Source organism: Cygnus atratus, chromosome 12 (assembly GCF_013377495.2).
Source record: "Cygnus atratus isolate AKBS03 ecotype Queensland, Australia chromosome 12, CAtr_DNAZoo_HiC_assembly, whole genome shotgun sequence".
NCBI lineage: Eukaryota > Metazoa > Chordata > Aves > Anseriformes > Anatidae > Cygnus > Cygnus atratus.
In genome coordinates this window covers 11,984,806-12,010,151 of record NC_066373.1, presented here as the reverse complement: position 1 = coordinate 12,010,151, position 25,346 = coordinate 11,984,806, and the positions used below count along the sequence as shown (strand labels likewise).

At 44.0% G+C, this 25,346-nt stretch overlaps 1 protein-coding gene across 6 annotated transcripts in view; it reads left to right on the top strand.

The window, feature by feature from the left end:
• The window catches only part of RANBP10 (RAN binding protein 10), a 75,108-nt gene that overhangs the window by 491 nt on the left and 49,271 nt on the right, over positions 1-25,346 (top strand). For 4 of the 6 annotated variants that reach the window (XM_035543384.2, XM_035543383.2, XM_035543382.2 and 1 more), the window contains exons 2-3: positions 503-614; positions 22,770-22,822. In XM_035543384.2, the coding sequence (XP_035399277.1) occupies positions 503-614; positions 22,770-22,822 (165 nt within the window). Of the gene's footprint in view, positions 1-236; positions 259-502; positions 615-22,769; positions 22,823-25,346 lie in introns of those variants that run through there. The other 2 variants (XM_050713210.1, XM_050713209.1) reach the window with 2 other exon arrangements.

The following is a 25,346-nucleotide window of genomic DNA, read 5'->3' as shown; positions in this document are numbered from 1 at the left end:
GTGGCCCCGCACGCCGCCCCACCGGGGCTGCCGGCCCTCGGCTGAACGCGAAGTAGGCGCTTGTGGGGCTCGGGGCTCGCCGTGGGGTTTTGCTTTGTCGCTGCTGGGGGCCGTTGTCCCTACCCTCCCCGCGGAGGGCCGGTCGTACCCTGTGCTGCCGGGTTAGTAAATACTGATGTCATTCGCCTCTTGCGTAACGGAGCTGTCTCCTGGCTGCGTGTGCTGGTCTCTGAGCTGTGTGTGCGGGGAGGTGGAGAGGTAGCACCGCGCCTCGCTCAGCCTCTTGGGGGGGGGGGGGGGGAAACAAAGGGAAAACTACAGCGCTGGCGGTGAGGGGGACGGAGGTGGTGGCAGTGCAGGATCGCACATCCCGCTTCTCTGATAAAGGGCGCTTTGAATGTGTGGAGAAACAGGTCCCTGCCAGGTTCAGCCAGCAGAGCCTTAGAACGAAAAGCAAGAGGGTTCGAGGCCCATAGGTACTGAAATCTTTGTTCTTTCCTAGGTCATGGTAAAAACCACAAAGATGCTGCCTCAGTCAGGGCCACGCATCCCATACCTGCAGCTTGTGGCATTTATTACTTTGAGGTGAAGATCGTCAGCAAAGGTAGAGATGGGTGAGTACCTGATTCCAGACTGGTGGTTGGTGGCGTGTGTTTAACAGCCCTGCTGTGCTCAGACCTTCCTCTCCCGAAGGGCTAGAGGTCAGACAGCTGTTACGTGGGGTTAATAGGGAACACGTGGTAAGAATGCTCTGGAGGCAGAGGCACTTACAGAGCTTCTTAATGCGCAGTTCGATGTGGACAGTTATGCAAATGGAAGAAATTCTGGGTGCCTGGTACAACTTGAATTATCATCCTCCTTTCTCTTGTTAGCTAGGTCTGGTCGCTCAGATACCTGGCAGTAAAAAGAAGTACTGAGGTATCACAGAGATGGCCTGGGAGCCTAGCCCTAGGTCAGACAGATGGAATTCACGACAGACAGAAGAATTGCACTTTTGCTAGTTTTCTTCTTTCGTATGGGGGTGAACAATCTTTCTTGGAGACATTTCTGTTGAAATGTGGGTAGGCTTCAAATTTAGCATTTGTGTTGACGGGAGGGAATAAGGGCCGCTGATCACTGAGAATTGCTCTGCCCAAACTCCCGATCGGGTGATGACACACAGTTGTTTTCATTAGGCTGTCTCATGGGAAGAAAAATTTAGAAATCAGGATCTAACTAATGAGTGCAGGGTTCATGTTTGGATCACAGCTCCTGATGGCTTCAAATTGGAGTGAAGAATAAGGGAGGGACCTGAAAATTAACGTTGGACTGTTAGAGGGATGTTTGCATGGGGGAGAGAGGTAATAGAGCTACAAGAGTGCTGGAAGGAGAACGTCTGAGGCTGTTTTTAAATGTCCTGTATACATGATGAAGGAAGAGATCTTGTGGAGGGTGGGGGGGAGGAATGAGGTGTGTATGCATGTAAGCTGGAATCTGTGAAACTTGTCTCATTTCTGGTGTAGGTCCTGAGTTTGGACTCGAGTTGGTTTCTCAGGATAGATTGCATCGTGACAGATCACAACTGCGGAGGCTTGGGAGACTGTGCTGGAACCAGAATGCTAAATCTAAGGATGTTTTTCCTGACCAAATATATATATATATGTGTGTGTGTATTATGGTAATATTTAACACTGTAGACTGTTGCTGAGACTCTGTTTGCCGTATCAGTCTGTACTATTTTGAATGGAAGAACTGCAAAAGCAGCAAATCCTACATTAGAAGCAGCTGTACCTTACTAAGTGATACGTCAGTGACCTGACCTGGCAGTGAGTTCTGGATCTCATCCAGTCTTGTGGTCACTGTATTGGGCATTATTTTCTCCCAAAATGTGGCTGGATCAGGATGTCTCTTATGGAGTTCCTTTAAAAGCATATTCAGGATTTGGGGAAGTGTGGGAATGCAGTAAAGGGGCATTTCTGACAGGGTTTGGGTTTCTGCTGATAGTGTAGATTAGTTTTTAATCATTGTAAAGGTATCAACGTGCTTTGTGTGCATGTTTTTTTTTTTCCATTGCTAAAGGCAGAATGTCACAGCTACAGCCATCCAGAAGGTAAAGCAGACCAGGAGAAGGTTTTGAGTGTAATTAATTAATCCAATCCTGCAAGAATAACATTTGAACTGTGGCCTGTTTACAGGTCTTAGGGAAGGGCAGCAAACATTCCCACTAGACGCCAAATTAGTCCTAATTTCTTACTGTTGCTGTCACTGTTGAATTGGGAAGTGACCTGTTTGTAAGGGGACTTGCCAAGGATCTTCAGTGGTGTTGCATTTGTTGCAATAATTGCAGTAATTACTAACTGTAAAAGGTTGTCCGTACATATGCGAATGCTGGGCTGAATGCTTTACGAATGCCGGGAAAAGACCTTCCCTGTTCTTTCAGTTCACTGACTTTGTGTTGAACTGCTTGTCTGTTTTGAAACCGTGCACTTGATTAGTTTATGTAGCCGCTAAAATTAAAATTACCTACGGTGTGCGTCAAGACAGTTTTCCGAGGAAATCACTTTACGAAAGGTCACTGAGCAGCACTTACTCCTTGTTGCGTTCCAGGTCAACGTTACAGGGAGACGATGGAATTTGCTGCATGCCTCCCAAGATCAGAGTTTCGTCTTTTTTTGTGTGTAGTCTGTAATCCCAATTACCTCCAGGAACACTTTGCACGATATGGAACTGCGTGTCTTAACGTTATAGCGATATGAACATGAAACGTTGATAGCTATGGTCCGAAGTCAGTGCAGCGGTGAGCCATTGGAGAGCTTGACTTACGTCTCGGCCACTCTTGTGCCTTGCTTTTCTTTTGCTGGTGGAGAGTGCTCCGATTTTTATCATTGTGGTTTTGGGGATTTGTAATTGTGACCTTATAGCTGCTGCCTGTCCCTGAAAGCTTACTCTTGTGTGTCGCATTTTTAACAGTTTGAAGTCAGCCCATTGGGGCCCTGTGTGTTCTAATGCCAAACTGTGTCAGCAACATCTCTGCTCTTAGGAAGCTCTCCGGTGTTTATTACGCTGTGGTGGCTTCAGTTTAAAGGAATAAAAGGCCAGAAATCTAAAGAAGGGATTGGAGGGAATGAAAGGAAGTTTCCAAGTGGCATAAGTGGTAAGGCCTGTCCCTAGGAACTTCGTTGGAAGCCCCTGAGCAAGGGGAGAGCAAGAGGAATCTTTCTGAGCTCGTTTTCAGAACGAGCGTTTCAGGCGTAAAGTCTCCGCTGGGTATCTTGTCGTTTATTTGTGCTGCTTGGAGCAGCGAGATGAAGGTTACGTGATGTTATCCATTGTGTCTCTGTTGCTGGAGCTTGTGAAAGCTCTTTGCGTTTCGGTTTAAAATCTGAGCAATCAGGTTGCTAAACAGGACTTACTCAAATACTTTGGTGGAACGAGTTTCAGAAAATGTGCTTTAAGGAGTTACAATTGATTTTGCTTGGGGGCTTTTGCTCGGTAGCCCAAAGCTATCTTTCAGTGCTAATAAATCTGTTAGTCTAAGGCAGTGTGCCCTGCTTAGGTGCTGACAGTCGTTAATGCGCAACAGAAACTAAAGTTGCAGTTCAGAAGCAGGATAGAAGTGACATTCACTGGTGGTTTAAGGATCCTGAAGCTCAGCAGATGATTTTATTTATTTTTTCCTGACGAGATGTTGCCTCTGTAGGGTATGTTCTGGTATACCAAGGGCTCTTGAACTGACATCGGACCTGGGGAGTTCTGCATGGGTGGTGTCGCTGAGGCACAGAGCAAACCGAGAAACTTCTCCCATCAGTTGTTTTCATGGGGCTAAGGTGATTTAAGTCAAGTGTGCTGTGGTTCCTTCCTTCGTTTCCTCCCCACCTCATTGCATCCTTGCTGCAAAATAAAAGCCCCCCCAGCCCTGCTGTTTTTCAGGCAGATTACTTACCTGCTCGGTTTTGCAAACCCCAGTCCCTGCACAAGAGAAGAGGGAGGGACTGCGGCAGCACAGACACCGGTTGCTTCAGACTGCCATGGCCCTGCAGCCGTAGCTGGCAAAAGAGGTGCTGCTTTTGCGTTGTCTTTCTCCCCTGCCCTTTAAGGCACCTGCTTTGTAAAGGTGGTTTTGTTAATGAAGCAAATGGAAGTGTTTACGACAACTTGCCCTTTACCATCTCTAGACTTTTCTGCCTCGGCATTGCTAAAATCTAGCTTAGTTTCCTGGCTGATCTTTCAAAGCAAATTAGCAGCATGCGAAAAGTCTGTTTGGTGCACTTAAACTTTTAAGATTTATTAGCTTTTCTTAGCTTTGTGTTTTCCGCTGCTCACGCTGAGATACAGCCACCATCTTTTGAGTTAAAGAAAGATGGTTGAGACTCACTTTTTGCTGAACAGTGGTCATTTCTCATCCTGTTGGTTTTTAGCCTTTACTGATGAGGCATCACCTTTATTTACTGTTCTCTTTTCCTGGGAGAGGGGAAGCTGCCAGACTACCATTGAAAAAATTGTCCTGTCCTTCATCTAAAAAGTCAGATCTGCCAGTAGATCGGTCTGTGGTTTGTGATGCTGTTTGGGGAGATGGTTCTTATCCTCAGAGCGTAGAGCTGAGTTCAGCTTACACTCCCTACGATTAGTCGCAGCCCTCTTCTCGCCTCCTTGTCTGCAGTGAGCACGCAGGGAGTGGTTCCACCAGGCTTTACGATGATACAAGCGAAGACCCTGGGGTTCTGCCCTGCCACTTGCCTTGTTTCCATGCCTTCCCTCATGCTCGCAATCTGTTACCCAGTTTTGTGGTGAGCTGGTTCAAGGAGATAGCTGGTTGAAAACTGGCCACGTCAAAATAATTATAATGATTTAACCTGTTGACATCAGTGTCAGAAATTGCCTTTTTTTTTTTTTCTCTCAAAAAGGACTGCTCGTCAGGGTTCTGCTCTCAGACGCAGGTTGTAGGAGAGTCAGTGAGGGGGTGGGCTGAGCTGGGGGAGGGAAGGGAAGGATTGCAACCCTCGTGTAGTTCAATTCAACCTCTCGCTGGACGGTTTTCTCTTAAGACTTGCTGGGGATTTAATTACCTGAGCCGTTGTGTTTGTTGCTCAAGTGCCGTCGGTTGGATGAACAGGACAGGAGGCAATGGTCACAAGGTGCGGCAAGCTAAACGCCAGCTGGGCAGGAGAGAATTTTCCCTGTGAAAACGGTTCAGCGCTGGGATGTGGTGCATCCGGAGAGGCTGCGGCATCTCCATCTTCATGTCTGCCCGGGCAGACCCCAGGCTGCTGGGTGCGCTGAGTTTCCTGTGCTCACGGCAGGAGGATGAAGGAGGAGGGTCCCACGGTCCCTCCTGCTCCAGACCTCTGGGTGGCTCCGCGAATGGCTTGCTTCCAGCATTCCTCAGCTGAACAGACTGGCAGAAACGGACGTGACCCTTACGTTCCTGAGCTGCCACAAATAACTCGTGCTTTTATCACGGTGGTGTTTATAACAGTTCAACCTCAGCTGTATTTGAAGTGCTGGACTTTCACGCTCCCTCTGCGTGCGGCGTGTTTGTGTGCTGCCGGTTCGTCAGCGCACCTCGCGGCCTCTTTCCCCATTAGATGATCCCAGGAACGGTGTCTGTAAGACTCATCAGGGTAGGGCAGCCAGCCCGTGACTTGGAGGCTTTTGTGACTCAGCAGGACAGTTCGGCTTTGTTACCCTCTTTATTAGGGGCAAGGTGAATTGTCTCCTGGGCGGCCGTGCTTGTTCCTGACTGATGTTTCTTTTTCGTGACCCGTTTCGGCTCCCCGCCGTGGGGTGGGCTCCCCGGAGGCGGATTCTGAGTGTGCACAGGTTCCTGGCCACAGTCGCCTGTCCTGCAGCCTTTCCTCTGGTTCTGAGCTTGCGGGTTGCCTTTGCAGTGGCGCTTTGCTATTGACAGCTGTCTTTTCCTGGCCAGTGTCTGGTTTGGGACAGCAGCTTGGTTGCGGGTGCCTTGGTGTGCTGGAGCTCTGCGATGAGTCTCCTCTCGCCGGGGCTCTTTTGTGAGCTGGCTTCAGGAAGGCTGCTGAAAGACCTGCTCTAGCTTTTCCTGCTGCCATGATTTCTTCTTTAATTTCCCCTTCTCTTCCTGCCAGCACTGACTGTGCAACGAGTTGGATCGGGTTAACCGTCTTTTTGCTGGGTTGGTTTTCAGCTGGATCAGTTCCTTGGAGCAGTGCTTCCTTTCAACGGGGGAGAGGAGGCCCAGAAGGGGGACAGAAGAGGGAGGGTGGGAGGACGTGGGCAGCAGCGAGCGTCGGGATCTCTCTTCCAGCCCCACCTCGAGCTGCGTTACACAGCTGCTTTAAGCTCTGCGGAGATGCTGGCCAGTGCTAGCTTCCATCTCGGGCATTTTTCTTTAGAGAGCGGGGACAGAGTACTTGGAGGAGAGAGGCGCAAGAGCTCATCTAGCTTAGGCCATAACAGTTTATTTAAAACCTTTCTTTAGCTTTCTTACACAAGTGTGCCATGTCCCAGCCTTAAAAATAGCTTAGCTTCGCCCTGACTGAGAAAGAAAAATAAAAGGTCACATCTTTGGGTTGTTCAGCAGTCTTTACATGAGTAACAAGTAATCTGCCCATCTTCCTTGCTTACGTTTCTCCCTGCCAACTTTCCATTTCTCTTCAGCATATGGTGAGTGTGATTGCTCTCTGAAAAGCCTTACGCTAGTGTGCTCTAATGGTTTCCAGATGCTGATAGAGGTCTGTCCACGTCGCGCCCTGACGTCAGGGCCTCTAATGGCGTGGTTGTCTTTGTTCATCCCTCAGCCGGCTGCACCGCGGCCACCTCCTAACGCAACGCGGCTGCACGTGGCTGTAACGAGGGCTGGGGAATATTCTGTAGCAACCGAGGGTTTCTGGTGTCTGCACATGCTGAGTGTTCCCTTCTTTATATCTGATAAGCTTGTAAATAATTGATTGTCTCCTCTTTTTTATTTTCCACCCTCGTTTCCAAGAATCCAGAAGTGGCACCAAGAGAGGGGGTGGTTCTGTTTGCAGGTATGTCTGCTCGTTTAAACTTACGCTGTTCTTCAGATAGTCATTTAAAGAAACCAACGCATAAATAAATACCCCCAACTAGATTCAGTAAACAGTTCTCACCTTGTTCACGTTTGCAAACAGTCTTGTCCAAGCACGTCTTGCTTGCTCAGCTACTGACTGGCTGAGCAGTATTCTGCTAAACCTTCGGTGCTCTGAAGTGTGGAGACACTTTCATTTTCTTTGGAGGTTTTGCATCGATTCATGGTATCTCATATCACCTCTCAGTTTAGGTCGCCCTGCTAAACTCTTGTAGAAGGGAGTAGTATTGAGAGCAGCTTCTCAGATGCAAAGCAAGTTGTGAGATTGAAGTGTCCGCTTTGCAGTTGATAACTTTCCATTGCATTAAAAAACAACAACGATGAAGTAGAAACTGAAACATGGTGCTTTACAGAAGTGTCATGGGCTTTACCATTGTAATGGTAAAATGCCAATTCCTCATTAAAACAGCTTAGGAAGTAAGGAAACAAAGTGGAAGTAGTGATGGTGATACGTGACTTTTTCACTTGTGATGTGCGTGATTAGGTCTGAAGTCTCAGATATTTTTTATATTTCATGCTGTGATAGCTCCCTTCTTTCTGTTGATTTTTTGTGTGTGCGCGCCCAACTACAATTGTGGAATTCTGCGCAGTAAAGAAGAAGAGTTTGAGGAAAAGTTTTTCTTTTTTTCTTCCTTCCCTCTCGCTCTCTGCTGTTTCTGAATATCTGTCGTAAAAAAGGTAGAAATATGGCAAAAGTAAATTGTAACAAAATAAACTGGGTATCTTTAGAATATGTGTAAAACATTATGCTTCAATTTTTCAGTATATGTTTACACCTAATAAATCAAATTACAGACTAATGGGAACTGGTTGTTCAAATGTTGTAGGATTAAGCATCTAGGCAATTCTCTGTTTAGTAATTAAATTGTACAAGTTGCTTAACTTTAATAGAGGGGAGGTTTTTTTCCCGCCATTTATGAAGCTATCGGGTGATGAACCAGTAAAGAATTTATCATCTTCTGTGAAGCCTGACTGTTTCTTCAGCTCTGTTACTGCCTCTGTAAAGTAGGTTTCTGTTAACGACATTATAGTGACTACTGCCAAATTAATTTTCCTAATTGCTTTTCTTGCAGTGAGCTTTACAGTCTACTTGTGGTGTAAGACTAGATCTCAGTTTGCATGCTATAGTTGCAGTGCTAGAGATAGATCTTCCTTTTTGTTTTATGGGTTCTTAGTATCTATAAAGATCTGTGAATTCAGTGTGTGTTGCTCTTCTGGTGCTCTGCCTAACCTTCTGTTTTTTGTTTGTTTTTTCCCCCCACTGTTTCAAGGAGTAAGTATTCTTATTTTATAAGTACATATGTCAAAACTTGGTGGGTTACTTTTTATGTAATACGTTTTCCACATAACTAAAATATAGTCCTTAAGTAAATGTTGCAGACTTGTCATTTTTTTGGAATTTAGTGAAAACTTGCGTTAGCAAGTAAATACGCCTTTCGTAAGAATTGCTACTGTCCCTTTTCTGATCGAAGCCTAAGACAGATAAAATCAGTGTATGAGGATGATGGAATACCTCTTAAGAGAAGCAACTACTTGGCAGCAGAATGTGTTCTGATTTGGGTATTACTTTTACATTGTTCCCGCTGTCTTAGTGGAGAATACAGGAATTCAAACTGCTCTTTGAAGCTGACTTTCTCTTACAATGGACTGAAATGCAAGATGAGTTTCCACTGTGGAAGTTGTAGCCTTTCTGTGGCTTGCCCTGTTTTGGATGCCTTTCTGTTAGGTATTTGTGGTATCTCTAGTGCTTGTCTCTACCGTTTTCTAGACTTTGTTCATGCCAGGAAAAAGTGGTCTGTTGCTTAGACTGGCAGTCAAACACTCGTAAGTCCATTTTGTCATGGAAACATGTTTAACTTCTCTAATATGTTGGATAAAAATTGTCAGCAACGCTGAGCAGTGTGTTTGGAAGTGAGCTTTGTTAATCAGCAGGGCGAACTGAACAAAAATCTTACTTATTCAATTGGCTGTAACCAGAATAAATAATCAGAGAGTTATCAGAAATGCTTTGTACTGCTCCCAGACCAAATGCAGCATTTGCCATTGATGTGGCTTATGTGAACTTTGTTGAATAGCAGCTGTTTTAGGGAACAAGTCAGCTGTCCAGAGTGGAAGTCTAAAGTTGGAAAACTAATTTGGTGGGACACCTTAGCTTCAGATGCAGTTGGTTTCAGCCACTGTATGTTGCAGGATTTGGGGTCCTTTTGGATGTGACAGTGCTTGTGCTGGCAAGTGGAGGTTATTCTGGGCAGATCCTAACAGTGGTTTCAGCCTGGGAAGGTTTGTATTATACCTTTTCCTTCTCAAATGAAGCTCAAGTCGTCTTCATCTCTGATCTTTATTTTCTGTCTTTGAGTATTCCTGCGTACATTGCTAATCTACATCATCCCCTTCCTGATGGTAACTCGCAGAAAAGGGGTAAGTTTGACCTTTCCTACAGCTAACATACCAGTTGAACATGATATCGAAATTGGAAGGGAGCTCACAATCTGATACTTTGGTCTAGTTAAAAAAAAAATTATTTTCCTCTCTCTGTAGCTCTGTCAGTGCTTACTCATAAATGGACTGAGAAGATGATATGTTACTGGATTACTGACTCTCATTTTGCTCTGTTCACTCACCTTCTCTTCAATGTAGATTGGATTTTACAGCTTCTCTGCCTTGCAGAGGGTGATGTGCCCCGTGGACTCTTCCAGCCTCAGGATACTTGTGGCTGTTTTTAATGAGCTCCTAAGAATTTTATTTTCTTGATTCTGCCTACTTCTTTTCAGCCTTGCATTGTTTGTGTTTACTGACCTCTGCTTGGGGAATTGGGATTCTTTCTGGAGCCAGTCAGGGCTATTTCTGAAGCACTGCCACAGAGCTGTACAATATCCACAAATAAAACCAGAGCCGCTTCCACTTTCAAGATTCATTATGGTGTAGTTCCAAAATATTTATTGTTAGACCATGGAGTTGGAATCCGATATTTTTGTACTGTAGGTACTTTGTGTTTTTTTTTTTTTTTTTTAACAGATTCAACTTGTTTGTCATTGCCTTAGAATAACATGCTTCTTAGCCCCATCACAACTGGGACAATGTGAAGTTTCAGATGGAAATCGGTACGGGTTATCATTTCTTTCCACTATTCAAATCTCTTGTGAATTCAGAGCCCACCTCGGACAAAAAGAACGGCAGTTCAAAGCTTTGCACAAGAAACTGTGAAAGTCTCTGAAGTGCCATCAGTGTGATGAGGTGTGTTATTCATCTCTAATTTAGTAATTTAACTTGATTATTTTAGGCTTAACTGCATGTGTGCTGAAAGAGTGGGCTACAGGAGAGTTGGGCAGGATTCCTACCAGATAGTTGTGGTTATTATTTATGAAAGAATAGAAGAGATTGCAGGATGCAGTAAACCCTTGAATCATACTCATCTCTGAATGAGAGAAACATCCCTTGTTTAACCTGTGGCTCAGCTGGGTTGCTTGCTCCTGAGTGATTCATGTAATAAAACACCAGTCCCAGGAATTTCTGCCACGTGACAGCAATATTGTTACTTCGCTAACTGACTAGGGAACTACCACTTTGCTAAAAGTCATGGCCTACAAAACAATTCAGGTAATGTCTGGTTTTGACTCACCTGAAATTTGGGCTTTGGTGTACCTCAGCACCTGTACTAAAGCACGCTCTAGGGAGAGACTGCCGTGTCAGTGCACTGTTGGCGCAATAAACAGGTTCTAGGCCCCTAGTTTTCCACCTTTGTCTCCCCATTTTCAGGTGGTGTAAATCTCATTTGCCTTGTAGGTAGGCTTCACAGGCACCTGGAAGAGGAGTGACTAGGATGTTTCACCATCCTAACTTGGTACCGTTCAAGAGATTAGGAAATAAATAGAGGAAGCGTAGTATCTTTCTCTTCAGGGAAGAGTCAGAACTAGCATTTGAGATGAGTAGTGTTTTCATGTTTCTTGGAGAGAGTCTTGCTGCTTTCTGAGTAAAGAAACCCCTCCTCTGTATGAAGTATACTGCCTAGTCCAGTTACAACCACGCACTAATTGCTTTCTTCCTCCTTTTGACTCACCCTTACTTACTTTGCAAGTAGGAATGCCTCCTAAGTGCTGGGTGCTTTCCAGGCATGCAAGGGAGATTTTCTTTGCTCCTGGGATTCTTAAAACTGAAAAATGTCAAGTAGGGATATGCGTGAATTCTGCTGCTGTTGCTGTGTTCTTCTTCCTTCTGACTACCTAGTGAGTTCTCCATTCCTGTGCTTGAGAAGCCGAACAGATTGAAGTGCTGGAATTTCAGCATTAGTTACTTGCTGTCAAAGAACAGGTCTGTTCTTAGCTCTTTTGCTGGGCTCATAAGCATTTTTGTGGGTTGCCTGCACAAAGCAGCTTTAGACTAGCCAAAAAAACTTTTCTTATATTGGTCGTTTGGCAGGTTGTCTCAGTATCAGGCTTATTCTAGAGAAACATCTTTTGGCTCAAGGAATTGCTTGTTATAGGATCATAGAATGGTTTGGGTTGGAAGGGATCTTAAAGACCATCCATTTCCATCCCCCCTGCCACAGGCAGGGATGCCACCCACTAGATCAGGTTGCCTAGGGCCTCGTCCAACCTGGCCTTGAACACCTCCAGGGATGGGGCGTCCACAGCTTCTCTGGGCAGCCTGTGCCAGTGCCTCACCACCCTCTGAGTGAAGAATTTCCTCCTAACCTCTAATCAAAATCTCCCCTCTCTTAGTTTTAAACCATTCACCCTCATCCTATCACTTTCTGCCCAAGCAAAAAGTTGTTTTCCGTCTTTTTTATAAGCCCCTTTGAAGTATTGAAAGGCCGCAATGAGGTCTCCCCAGAGCCTTCTCTTCTTCAGGCTGAACATCCCCACCTCTCTCAGCCTTTCCCCATAGGAGAGCTGCTCCAGCCCTCTGGTCATCTTTGTGGTCCTCCTCTGGAACCGCTCTAACAGATCCACCTCCTTCTTGTGCTGGGGCCTCACAAGGGCAGAGCAGAGGGGGACACTCACCTCCCTCCCCTGCTGCCCACTCCTCTTTTGATGCAGCCCAGGATGCAGTTGGCCTTCTGGGCTGCAAGCACACACTGCCAGCTCATATCGAGCTTTTCGTCCACCAGAACCCCCAAGTCCTTCTCTGCGGGGCTGCTCTCAATGAGTTCTTCTCCCAGCCTGTCCTCATGTCTGGGATTGCCCCGGCCCAGGTGCAGCACCTTGCTCTTGGACTTGTTGAACCTCATTAGGTTCACGTGGGCCCAATTCTCAAGCTTGTCCAGGTCCCTTTGGATGGCATCCCTTCCTCCTATAGTATCAACTGCACCACTCAGCTTGGTGTCATCTGCAAACTTGCTGAGGGTACACTCGATCCCATAGTCTATGTCCTTGGTAAAGCATATTTAATTAAGCAGGTATTAAACAGTACCAGTCCTAGGACAGACCCCTGAGGGACACCGCTCGTCACCGGCCTCCACTTGGACATGGAGCCATTGACCACCACTCTCTGGGTGTGGCCTTCAAGCCAACTCCTTACCAACTGAATGGTCCACCCATCAAATCCATCTCTATTTTTTTTCTGCTTCTGGGGACTGTTTTCCTCTGGCTTCTTGAGAAGCCAAATATATGGGACTGTGAGATCTTTAAGACAAGCTTGTTGTCTTCAAGATGGTATTGAGAATTGAGATTCTGCTCTTGCTATCTATACCTTGGATGAGTATTTCACAAGACAGCGGTGGGAAAGGGAAAACGCATTCTTATCGATGTATGCATACCTTAAAAATAAAGATTAAAAATATTGAATGCTTGCTCAGTCCAAACTGCAACTGGTTACAAAGACCATATCTTTTGAGGACCTCTGGCAGTGAACATCACAGCATGCAAAGTCCTTGCATCTCAGCCATATTCCAAGTGTAGCTTGGCAGGGTCTGTATTTCTCAGCTCACTCTGATTGCCTTTTATCTGATGTGTCAGATGAGCAGGGTGGGTGGTGTGACTGGAAGGAGGTGCGATGCCGTATGGAGCCTGGATCTGTGCTTTCTTGGGGGATGTCTCTTGAGTGCAAAGCTGTAGAAGAGGTTGTCACCTCCTTACCATCTTGAGGCCCACATGTCAGGCAGTGTCGCTCACTGAATCTGCGCTTCGCTTGGCTGGTGCTATCCAGCATGTGAAATTCTGGAGTGAGGAGGAATGGTCCTGCTACAGGTAAGAGAAGTTTAAGTGGCAGATCCTGATTCTGCCTAAGCCTTCTCCATCTTCTGCCCGCTAGCTGGTGTGGATGTCAGGACAAGCAGAAGCAGACAGGTAGGCTGCTGTGTGTGCGGCAGGCATGGATGGGTGCAGGTTCTGTGACGGGGATGCGAAGCAGGGTTACACAGTGAAGGCAGTTCACTTCTGGCCTAGGGAAATAGAGGCTTGAAGTAGGAGGTATGGAATAGAGTAGTTCTGTTGGAAGGGGCCTTTGCAGATGATCGACTCCAGCTGCCTGACCACTTCAGGGCTAACCAGCAGTTAAAGCGTATTAATAAGGGCGTTATCCAAATGCCTCTTGAACGCTGACAGGCATGGGGCAGGACTTAGGGTAGGGGTTATTAAACTGGGATTTAGATCTGGCTAAATTACAGCCATTTGAATATTTTTGCAATCTGTCCTTAGGGATCTAGAAACTAGCATCCTGTGCATTGAAGTTTTCACAGTGTTATAACATGTCCGTACCTGACTAGTAGCAACCAGATAAATTATCACCTACTGTGTAGCTATTCATGTGTGAATTGATGAGGCAGTAGTCACAGAAGTGGTGCTGAAATGCTGTTATGGTGGGTCAGCATGCTAACTTGGCCTTATATTGATGGAGTAAATGAAAATATATGTTCTTGGTCTTTTGCCTGTTCGGATGTTTATCCATATCGTACAGGTTCAGTGTGCGTATGTTGGATTGTGAGAGGCCACCTTTGTGTTACAAAAACTTTTGCAGCTAGAACTTCTGTTACTGTGTTTGTTTAAGCCTTTACGTGCCTTTTCTGGTGCTGCATGATTTGATGTAAATCTCAGTGCATCATTGTATGGTGCCTAGGGGGTTGCAGCTGTGGATGCTGCATGTATCAGCAGGAGTCCTCCAGTGATGCCCGGCCACTGGCCATTGATCGCATGTCAGATGAAGGCTTGTCATTGTGGTCTGTTTGTGCAGTGGGACGCAGATGGCCAATTTGCATCCAGAGAGTGCGTCCAGTTGGCTGAAAAGTTAACTTTTGGTCTGTCAGACTTAACGATGTAGAGCAAAGCTCTGGGTTTAGGGAAGTACTCAAGTTACTCATTATTATGATGTATCAGCCCATGATAACCCAAAGTCTACGTGTCAGAAAGTTAAAACCTTTTCTTTTATATCATTTTAGAAAATTAATGAAAATTATATGGTATGATCACTGCTAAAATTCTTAATTGAATCAGCTGATGCCGTAATGGTGGAGTGTGTGGCTCATCCAGCCTGTTTGAATTTTAAAAAGCAGCTCGTATCCACTGGGCAGGGCTGAGGTGCAGCAGAATTTGTAAAGAATTTGGTGCTATGGTAACTGTCTAGGTTGCTGATAAGGGGAAACAAAACTGTTCTTCTGATTGAATCATAGGCATGTGTCTGCGTTTATTTTTGTCTGTCTTTCTGCTCTATTTGGAATTGATCTGCTGATTAAGTATTGCAGCATTTTTGATGCTTCTGACTGGTGTGTGGGGGAGTTCCAGGTATTGAGTGTTCACCACTGACAAGATGGTTTTAGGATATCTCTTTTTGCCTGGCTTTTTTGCTATAGCTAAGGTAGATTTCTCATTTGGGATCAATAATAGATTTAAATGTATCATTCCCCCCAAACTTCCCATAAAGTATTTTTTCCTGTTTGAAAGTCAGTGCTGTTGTTTCCTTACATTTCGCCTTTACCACTGTATCAGTGCTTCACTAGCTGTGCGTCCCCTTCTAAGAGACTCTTTTGGACCCTCAAAAAGGGACTGCAGTTGATGAATATCCCCTATGGAGTCTGTCCACACCTGAAACCTCCAAAACTGGTGATGATGTAGAAGGGCAGCCTCTGTGGAGATTTGTTATTTATGTTATACAGAATGCTATAATACTGAATGCTATAAATTACAAAAAAAAAAAAAAACAACAAAAAAACAAAGGACCAGCAGAGCCATGCTGTATATGATACTGAAACGAAAGAAATGACACCATCACATGGCAAAGCTGCATTAGAAGAGACACGGTGAGCAGTTTTATGGTGTTTCACCTTCAGCTCAGCCAAATAAATCAGGACGTAAGGCACGTTCTGTATACCAAGAGACATGCCCTGCCCATTGAACAGAATTTGGAAGTCACCCGCAAATTCAAGAAATCTTGGGCTTGCTGATGTGAGCAGGTAAAGTCAGGGAGAATTGTTCTGCTGACGTAACCGAGCTGTCTGCTCCTCAACAGGTTTTTGCTAAGTGTTTCCAGGCCTGCCAGAGGCAGGGCTAAGCACTCTTGTTGTTAATGGTCCGGGCTTAGGTGGTGCCTTTACTGTGTTCAAACAATTTGGGACCTTGAACTCTGAATCACAGCTCATCTGGGGCTTGAACAATTGGCAAAGGTGGCACTTCGCACTGCTCTCTGAAGCAACATAAAGCTGGAATGTAATTTTAGCTGTGGACTATGGTCCTCACTTCTAGCACGCAGTCGAAGATATCAAAACAGCAAAACCCACTATGCAGCAAGGAGAATGTGGTAGTAGCAGAGGTTTCCAGACTCAGCAGGAGCAAGAAAATTGAAATGCTAACAAACATGCTGTCTTATCTGCCAATGCTCTAAGAAGGTGGGCGAGGAAAAGCTAGAGAGCACCTTGCAGATATAAGGAGAAATCTTCCATATTGTGCCTGGCAGGCTGTAAACACATCTTTAAAATTTATTTATTTTTCTCTGTGTAGATCATGTGTATGTCACGTAGGGGTGTGAGACTAAATTTTTAGATGCTATAAATGACTGATGCAAAGAGGTTAGTCAGGGAACTCATGGGAGAGGATGTAACTTCTGACTCATGCTCTAAGCAGTGCAGAATTTTTTATTTTTTTAAACTGTTTATAAATTCCTCTGCGGCATTGACCATAAATACTCATGGTTAGTGTCCTTTGAGAAGTACTGTAAAAAGGCCCCCAAACCCTAACACTTCAGAGTTCCTCCGAAGAAAAAATACACAGCCAAAAAATGCTATATAAATTAAGGAAGCTTGTTTAAGAAAAGTTAATAAAAAGATGGAATCAGAAAAGTAAAATGCTTTCAGATGGTATAGAGACTGTTTAAGTAGACTTCATACTGGAGGATGGGTATGGACTGTCGGAGAGAAAATGACATGACAGCTGACATAATCAGACACAAGGGTGAGAGAGGATAGGGATACACCCTCCAAAATTTGAAGTTCTATTAGATGAGAAAAATGGAAAGAACAAACTTTAAGTGTAAAAACACAGTAAGGCTTGATGGATGTCTGACTCAGGGTCTGAAATATTAAGTAATGTTTTTCCTTCCCAAAACATCAGGTACAGGAAGCAAGCCAGAGAGCCTGTAAGACCAATAGATGATTCAGGAGAGTTTTTTATGAGGGGTTCTGAGAAGGTAGGGTCATGACAGAAAACCAAATTGTTTTGCAGATGTGTTCATTGTGGAGGAATGTTTAGAGGCTTCCAAATGCCATTCTTTGCTTTTAAAGGATTATCTGGCCCTGGTCGAAGAGTTAATATAACTGCAGTGTTATTTGTCAATAAAAGACAGGAAGAAGTCAGTAGCGGTTATCTGGTCTTCATTCGAGAGTTCTAAAGAATGAAATAGCTAAGCCATTAACCGCGGAGCCTGATGTTTAAAAAGACTTGATGCCAGAGGAGCAAGAAATCTGTACTTTTTTATAGGGATCCTGAGGAATGACATCGCATAGTGCTTTCTCTTAAAGTCTCTTCTATCCTTGAGATCTCCTTGAGATCAGAGCAGATCCTTCCTCGTTGCTTTTCTTCAAGTGAGCACCAGGTTCAGTCAGCCAAAGAGCTAAAGGGCCTGTGGCAATGTGCCAGGCAGGAGTCATTGTGGTATTTTTTGTTTGTGAGTTCAGGGTTGTTTTGTAGATTCTTCAGGAACCAGTTTTTCCTGGGTGATCCATTCCTTTTGATGACTAGGGAGGAAGCTAGGGTCAGTTGGTGTAATCAGACCAGGACTTGGCTTGCGGTGTACATGCGTGCCACAAAGTTCTGTCGTGTCTCAGCTTACTTGATATCTTACATTATGCTCTTCTAGCCAGGAGTTTGCTGCCTGTCAGCAAAACCATCTTGAAGTCAAAGTATCGTTGAATAATTTAGTTGGAAGGGGTCTCTGTAGGTCTTTTAGGTCAGCTCCCTACTTAAAGCAGGGCCAGCTCCAATGGTAGATCAGGTTCTTCAGGACAATACGCTGTCAAGTTTTTGATCCTCTGAGGGTGGACATTCAGTAGCTTTCATTGGCCCTTCTTCCGGTGTTTGATCACACTTGTGGTTAAAATCATTGTAGTAATGGGAGCTTTCTTTATGAATCGTGTCTGTTGTTCTCATAATTTTGGGGTGTGTTTGTGAGAAGTCTGGTTCCACCTTCCTTGTGACCTGCCATTAGGTAGCTGTAGACGGCAGCAAGATCTCGCCTTCATCTTTTGTTCTTAAGACTGAACAAACACATTTGTAAGTTGTGTGGCTTGAGCCACATGTCTTGGTCATCTCTACTGCACTCCCTCCAGTTTGTCAATGTCTTTCTTGTACTGGGGAGCCCAAAGCTGAACATGATACTCACAGGTACTAAGGGGAGCAAATCCTTCCCAGTGACTCACAGGCTGCACTCACAGTGATGCAGCCTGGGATGTGGTTGGTTGGAGTACTTCTTTATCATACAATTTAATCGCATTGGTCCTCTGCCACTTCCTGCCCCTCACCACTTGTTCTTGGCTTCCCTGACACTCCCTGTCAGGTCATAGGTATTTGTTTAGAGCCTGTAATATGACATCTTTACCTCATGGCTGTGTTCCTGCAAGCATTTTTCTTACCCTCAGTCTTTCATCTGTGAGGTTAGTTGTCTATGAGGTGATTTTCTTTTTATACCAAAATAATTTCTTTAAGATCTTCTGGTGAAGGACCTTATCAAAACATCTCTGGGTTCCAGCAGTGTTTATCTGCCTACAGTGCTACAAAGTTTTTCCATGGCCTTTCCATGGTGGTTGTTGGCGCTCCAGGGTCCTCTTTACACCTTGTGTTGGGGTGTTTTGCAGGTCATATTTTCTATCAAAACAGGGAAATGGACACCAGCAGCTGATCTTAATACATAAAAAGCTGAATGCTTTTGCTAGTAAATGAGATCAGGACAGTGACTAGCTGCTGCTGTCTTCGGTGATAATTGCCACAGTGCTGTCCTTCACATCTCTGTGCAAGTGCCTTTCAAGGGACCTGCCTGGAGATCATAGGCCAGAGACCAAACAGTGTCTTCCCATTTGGACTCTGTGTACAAAGGTGCAAGCAGTTGTGGCATCCTTCCTCAGATGAAACTTTTTTTATACTGAGTTGCTGAGGAGTAGATAGTCTAGAGAATAGGTTCTTTCATCCTTATGGTTCTTTGCAAATTTAGTTTTTGGGATGAATGCCTGAAAGTCTTGCCTTGTCACTGCCCAGTTCATGTGTATTTTGAAGCAGTGATGATCTTTACCATTGAGCTTCAGGACGTATTGCAGACTGTGCAGGACTTAATTTTGTATAAATCCTTCCACTCCAACGTGGTATCTTGTCTCGCCACTATGGCGTGTTGTAGTGTAAACCTTTGGTAAGTCTTTTGCTAGGCTGTATCTTGGCACCCTGTCATCCTTTCTTGGAGGTAGTGCGTGCCCAGGCAGATGCCAGCTGACCTTTGGCTGCCGTTTCCCTTAGCGCAGGTGAAATATTCCATGTTTGAGCTGGCAGGGCTTGTTAGTCTGTGGTAGGGAAAGGGATGCCCTTGAGCTCCCTCCATCATGACCAAGCATGATGAGGATTATCTTGGGGGTGCAGCTACTCACATCTAAAAGCTCAGGGCTGCTCTCTAGCTGTTCTGCCTGTTAGAGACTTGGAGCAGTGCAAAATATACATACGGCCTTTGTCTGTTTCTGCAGGCACTGTGTCCAAGCTGTATTGCGTTAGTGTTCAATGTTCTGTCTCAATGAGCAGAATGCTTTGAGCTCTTCTTTTTGTAGACAGGCTCTAGGCTTTTAGCACTTCTGCAGAGAATATCAAATTTGCTACGTGATTATGTATACCCTAGATATGTTGGAAACCCTCACAAATCTCTTTTTATCCCTCTAAATGAGAGATAGGAGATTCAGCCAAATGTCCTGGATTCTGTCCTCTGTGACTGGAGAGTTTCCAAGATAAACTTGTTTGCCCTAAATGCTGTCAGGAGGTTCAAATTTTTGTTCCTGAACTGGCTGCTGCCAAAGCCCTTTTGGGAATGTTTCTAGCCTCAGGGGTCTTCTTACTATTTCTTTTATCGAAAACTATCACTTTCCTGTTGCTTGTATAATTACAAAACTTAGACGTGGTTAGAGATTAAGGACCTGGACTGGCATTTCTTGGTAGCAGGTGGCTGTTAGATTGGCATAGCCCTATTTGTCAGAGCTCACTTGGAGAGCTTTGAACTTGAGGAATCCTAGACTTGTGCAGGAAAACATTGAGCCGGGTGATGGGAAGATGTGATTCCACCAGTAGGTTTTCCTTATCAGAAGGTGACCGTGTATCTTTCTGCTCTGAAGATAACCCAAAGAGGCCAGGGGACAGCTGAAAGAAAAGACGGACTGTATAGCAGTTAGCAATTCAGTGATCAGGGGTTGCAACTCGAGGGAGAAGGGCATAATGACATGCCTGGAAGGCACCAAGTTCACAGCTCTCCCAAAGCATTTGAATATTGTATGAATTGCTGGGCTTGAGGTCCCTGAGGTAGCGAAGGCATGGGGAAGAACAGAAAAAGTTCTCTGCAAAACTTGAACTATTACACAAATTTGAAAACCAGGACCTCTGCTGTAGCAGTCCCCCAAATGCTTTCCCCTGCCCTTTGCACAGTACTGTGCTTTGCACCATGCCAGAGATGAGGAGCAACAGTTCCAGCTTCTGTCTGAGGAGAGATTCAGATACTCCGGAAGCTGGGACACTGCTGACACAGAGTGTGTTCAAAGAAGGGACTGACTTCATTTAAAGCTTCGTAAAACTAGCGTTCAGGTGTTTAAATTCTGGAAGATCATGACACTGGGATGTAAAGTGTACAAGACAAAGTTGTCCGTGTTTGTGAAAATGTGCAGTTTATTGAAGAGATCATGGGCTCAAGTCTGATAAACGTGTAGATCTCTATGGATTAAAATCTCAGTGTAAACAGGAAAAAATCATTTATTCATTCCTATCCTGTTTGACTGGGGTGGTGACAATGTGTATTAGGTTTATGCAGTATTCTTGTTTCTTTTCTTTCACACTATCCTACTCTATTTTTAATTGGCAATAAATTATATTAAATCTTCCCCAAGTCAAATCTGTTCTGCCCATGATGGCAATTGGTGAGTGATCTCCCTGTCGTCATTTCAATCCATTTTATTTTCTCCCCGTGTCCTGTTGAGAAGGGGGAGTAAGAAAGGGGCTGGGTGGGTGTCTGGGGCTGACCGCTGCATGGTGACTGAGACACAGAGAAGTTGAAGATGGGAAACACTTGCGGCAGGGGACTTAATTCACGTGGCTTGTAGAAATGTAACTTTTGGGTCCAATTCTGAAATACTATTTTTAGGCACAGTTAATATTTTATGGAGCAGGTAGCCAGGGAAGCCACAGAAGGAAAGCTGATCCCGCAGAAGAAGAGTAGAATGCTGGCTGCAGCCTGTTTGGATTTATAACTTAACATCAGGAAGAGTCCCACAGTCAACTGTTAATTTCAGGTGCAGTAACCTAAAAATGCGGAAGCTTGTTAAAAATAAGCTGAGCAGGGCAGCTGTTTCTGTGGCTCCAGGGGATATTAAGGGAATTACAGACCATGCAAATTAACAGAAATAGAACAAACAAAATGGGTGCTTGCTTAATTATTGCATAGTGGGGAAGGAGGGCCTTTTCAGTGAGTGGCCGTGCTTCACAATTCTGTTGAATGCACATGTAGATAAAGATTAGTCTGTATTTGCAAAAGCCAGATCCATCCTGAAAAATTCTTAAGGAAGATAAAGGAAATGTAGAGTAGAGTGAAAGTGCTTGTGTGGCTGAATAGGTGGAGGATAAGCTAGCAGGTAGGAAACAGGGCAGAGAAATGAATGGCCCTTGCATCCTCTCCTCCCTGTGGCTGGCGATGCTCACTGATGGATTTCTGCAGGGATGGCATCTGTCTCTGATGTTCACTACATTAATAAATGACGTGGAAGTGAAATTAATAGTGAGGTGATGTTTTTTGCTGATGATACGAAGCTAATGATAGTTGTACAAACAAGGGCTGACTGTGAAGAACTGTAGAACAATCTGACAATGCTGGATGACTGGACGATAAAACGAAAGATGCTGTTCAGGCTGTACAGGTATAAAATTATTTCCATGGGGGAAGAATAACAATCTGAGCTTCACACACAAAATGGTCTCTGAGCTCCCTCTTGGAGTGCAGGGACCAGTCCTTTGTGTTGAGGTTGATAGTTCCATGGAAAAATCAATTGAGTTTGCATCTGCAGGCAAAGCATAGATGGAATAATAGAGACCAAGATGGGGAGGAATAGAAAGTGAAATGGAGAACAAACATCATTGTGTTGTTGTCCGCAGTAATCGCTGCGTGTTTGTGTTGTGAATGATGCTCACAGTTCTGGTTTCCCTCTGCTTCTCAAAGAAGGTATGGAACTGGAAGAGTAATGAGGTTTACATCAGCTTCTGTATGAGGAACAGCCGAACAGACTGAGAGTATTCAACCTTGAGAAGAGACCACAGGGGAGCAGGGTATGAACAAGGACCTTAAAAAGGCTATTGGAAGGCTAACAGAGATGCTGTTCCTCTCATTTCCAATTCTGAAAAAGTACCAAGTGAAGCTAGCGAGCAGAGTTCTGTGCGGCAGGACACGGCCTTTTCAAGCTTCAAGAGCTTACAAAGGTTCAGAAAGCAGTCAAATGTGTGGAGGAAAATCTTTTGCGTTGTAAAATTCAGAAGGAGCACCTTTTGCTTAGGAACTTCTGTAAAATACATGTTGGAGAATGAAAGGATGTTCTTGGAAAGTATAACTGTTTGCTCAGTCCGGTGCATCCACTACCAGCGGTTCCTGGAGACAGTAAATTAGGCTATACAGACATTTGTTCTTGTATGCTGTATCTGCCCTCACATATTTTGTTTATTCTCTTGTTAATCACCTATGTAAATAAATACGTTTTTCTGATATGTGGAAAAAAAACCACAAAACAAACGCTCATTATTTTCCAGTTCTTTTCCTCCCAATTAGGAGCTAAAGAGTAGCTGTAGTTGCAGATCAGAGAGCTGGTAGTCGCTAAAGCAAATTTGCATTTTACCTTTGATTCAAGACAAGACTAAAAAAGAAGTGGAATACCTTTACTGATTTCACTATTCTTACCTTAGATCATTTATTGATGTGGTCCCCAACCAGCTGTATTTCTTCTGTGGGAAGTCTTGTGGCTTCACCATTCTGAGCTTGACTGATTATTATTATTTTTTTTTTTAAGGTATATGGGAATAGGACTTTCTGCTCAAGGGGTCAACATGAACAGGCTTCCTGGTAAGTCACCGTAAAGATTTGTTTTGGCTTACAGTCTGTGTTAAATGTTTATTTAAAATAAATATATTTATGAATTAATGAATGTGTTTCTATTAATAAAATGTCATGACTATAAGTGTCTTAAGTCTTGGAGTTTCAAACTATTGAGTGTTATCCTGAACAGAGTTACTAGTATTGTTAATGTAGCCGTGATAATTTTAGCAGATGATAGAAATTAGTATTAAACTAATGAGTAACAGGTAGGAAGATAATGAGCTTTCAGACATGCCAGCTGTTCTTTGCATCTGAAAGATAAGTACCAAAATAATTTGACATTTAATTTGTGCACCACACCTGACAAATTTATATGAAAGAATCATAAAATGTCAAGAAAATTGTCTTGTTATATTCACTCTTCTTTCCTCCTTCCAACCAAAACCAGAAATATTTGATTAGAGTCATATACCCAGTTAATGTTGTTGCTTACTTTTGAAATGTTTTAGTTTAGCCTTTGAGATGGTTACTTAACCAAATTCTTTTATTTAAAAGCCAGCTTCCTTTTTTTTTTTAATAAATAGTTAACTGAAAATTATAAAGAAAGATTGCTAATAATGTAGTGACTTCTGTAGCAGGAATTCTTTAATCTGGGTTCAAAGCCGAAAGTTTCCTGTATCTGTTAGAAAGTGAATGTTCTTCAAGTGCCGGAATGAATGGCAGATGGTTCCCATTGCTTTTTTGTCTTCAAAGTGATTTACTCCTGGTGAAATGCTAAAGCTGAAATGTATATTCAACCCATACTATGCATCTTGGTATCTCCAAAGGAGAATGTTTTATGAATGTCCTAAGAAAAGGAAGAACTTCTGTAGGAGTTGTGATAAGACCCTCATGAATTCATTTCTCAGGATTTTCACTGGTCATTTGCGTATTCAGAGAATGGAAAGTACTTATTAGAAAGCTTTTTTTAATTTCTTAAATCCTCCAATTGAAAATTGGAGCAAAATCCCTGACTATTCTGTAAGCAAAATATATGATTCTGTAGCTCAGTTATAAATTACTGAAAAGTTTCTATGGTTATGTTTCTGAAATTCTGCTGAGACTGCAGATAAAGAAAAGGAGACGAAGACAGCCAGGATCCGTGGATGATTTCAGAGACAAGTCAGTTTTCTGATGCACGTTGTTTTAATTATAAATCTACTGCTGAATTGTGTAATGGAACATCTACATTGTCTTCTTACTGAAGAGGATCATGGGGATCTTGGAGTGCACGAAGGAGCATTTGGGACCATTTGTGTTGATAAAGAAATTTTAAATTGTCAAGACTAATTGCATTACTTTATTAGCTCAATTAAAAATTTCAGCAGTGAAATAATATGCATTGTAACCACTCGTGGTCATAGAATATCCTGAGTTGGAAGGGACTGACAAGGGTCATCAAGTCCAACTCCTGGGTCCACACAAGACCACCAAACAATCAGACCCTACGTCGGAAAGCAGCGTCCAAATGCTTCTTGAACTCTGGCAGCTCAGTGCTGTGATCACTGCCATGGGGAGCCTGTTCCAGTGCCTGGCCACCTCTTGGTGAAGAACCTTTTCCGAACACCCAGCCTGAACCTCCATGCAGCTCCATGCCATTGATGTTTGAGTAACAAATGTCAGTGTAGCGTGTGGGCCATTCATAAATCACAGCCATGTTTGATAGCGACAGACAGCCTTCCCTTTTCCAGGTACCACTTTGATCATGTTTGATCTACCTTGAGAGTTTGCTTTTGGCCACAGCCCAAAGAACTGTTGGTCTGACTTGGGCACAGACATCCTGGCATTTTTTTCTCTGGTAATTTCTGACCTGCCCACAGAGGTGGTTTAGTCTCCAACTTTGGAGATATTTAAGCCTCAGCTGGACATGGCCTTGACCAATGTGATCTAATCAGACCTGCTTTGAGCAGGGATTGGACTGGATGTCTTTTGAAGGTCCCTTCCATCTTCAGTTATTCCATGCTTTTATGATAACTCATAAGAATTCTCATTTGGAAATTGTTCTCATTTTGGGAGAACAGTTTCAATGAGAACCATTATTAAAGGGTTAAAGAATTTGCACCTTACTGCAAACTGTACTTGCTAATAGTTTTTATCAGATCTCGTGTCTGTACCATTGGAGGGAAAATCATGGTCACAAGTATTTATCCCCTCAGAACTAGATCAGGGAAGGAGGAAGGCAGGACACTTTCAGTTTTTTCAAATGATAGTTGGCTGCAGATAGGTAGGGAATGCCTAGATCAAGATGACCCAGTGTCAACAGGTATAGATGCCTGTTTCCAGACTTCTCCTCACTCTCTGCCTCCTCTTGCCCAGTTCTCCCAGCCAAGTGGGCTGTGTGCATGTATAAGATGAAGCATGAGGCTAGCCCCGTCTTCTTTTCCCAGTGCTGAAAGGCTTGGCAGCTCGGAAGTTTCTTGGCTATTAAGGGTGCAAGTTCTGTTCAAGATCTGGCTCTCCAGCTTGTGCAGAGGAATGATGGATGGGATTGTCTTGTGTCCTGTAGGCTGCT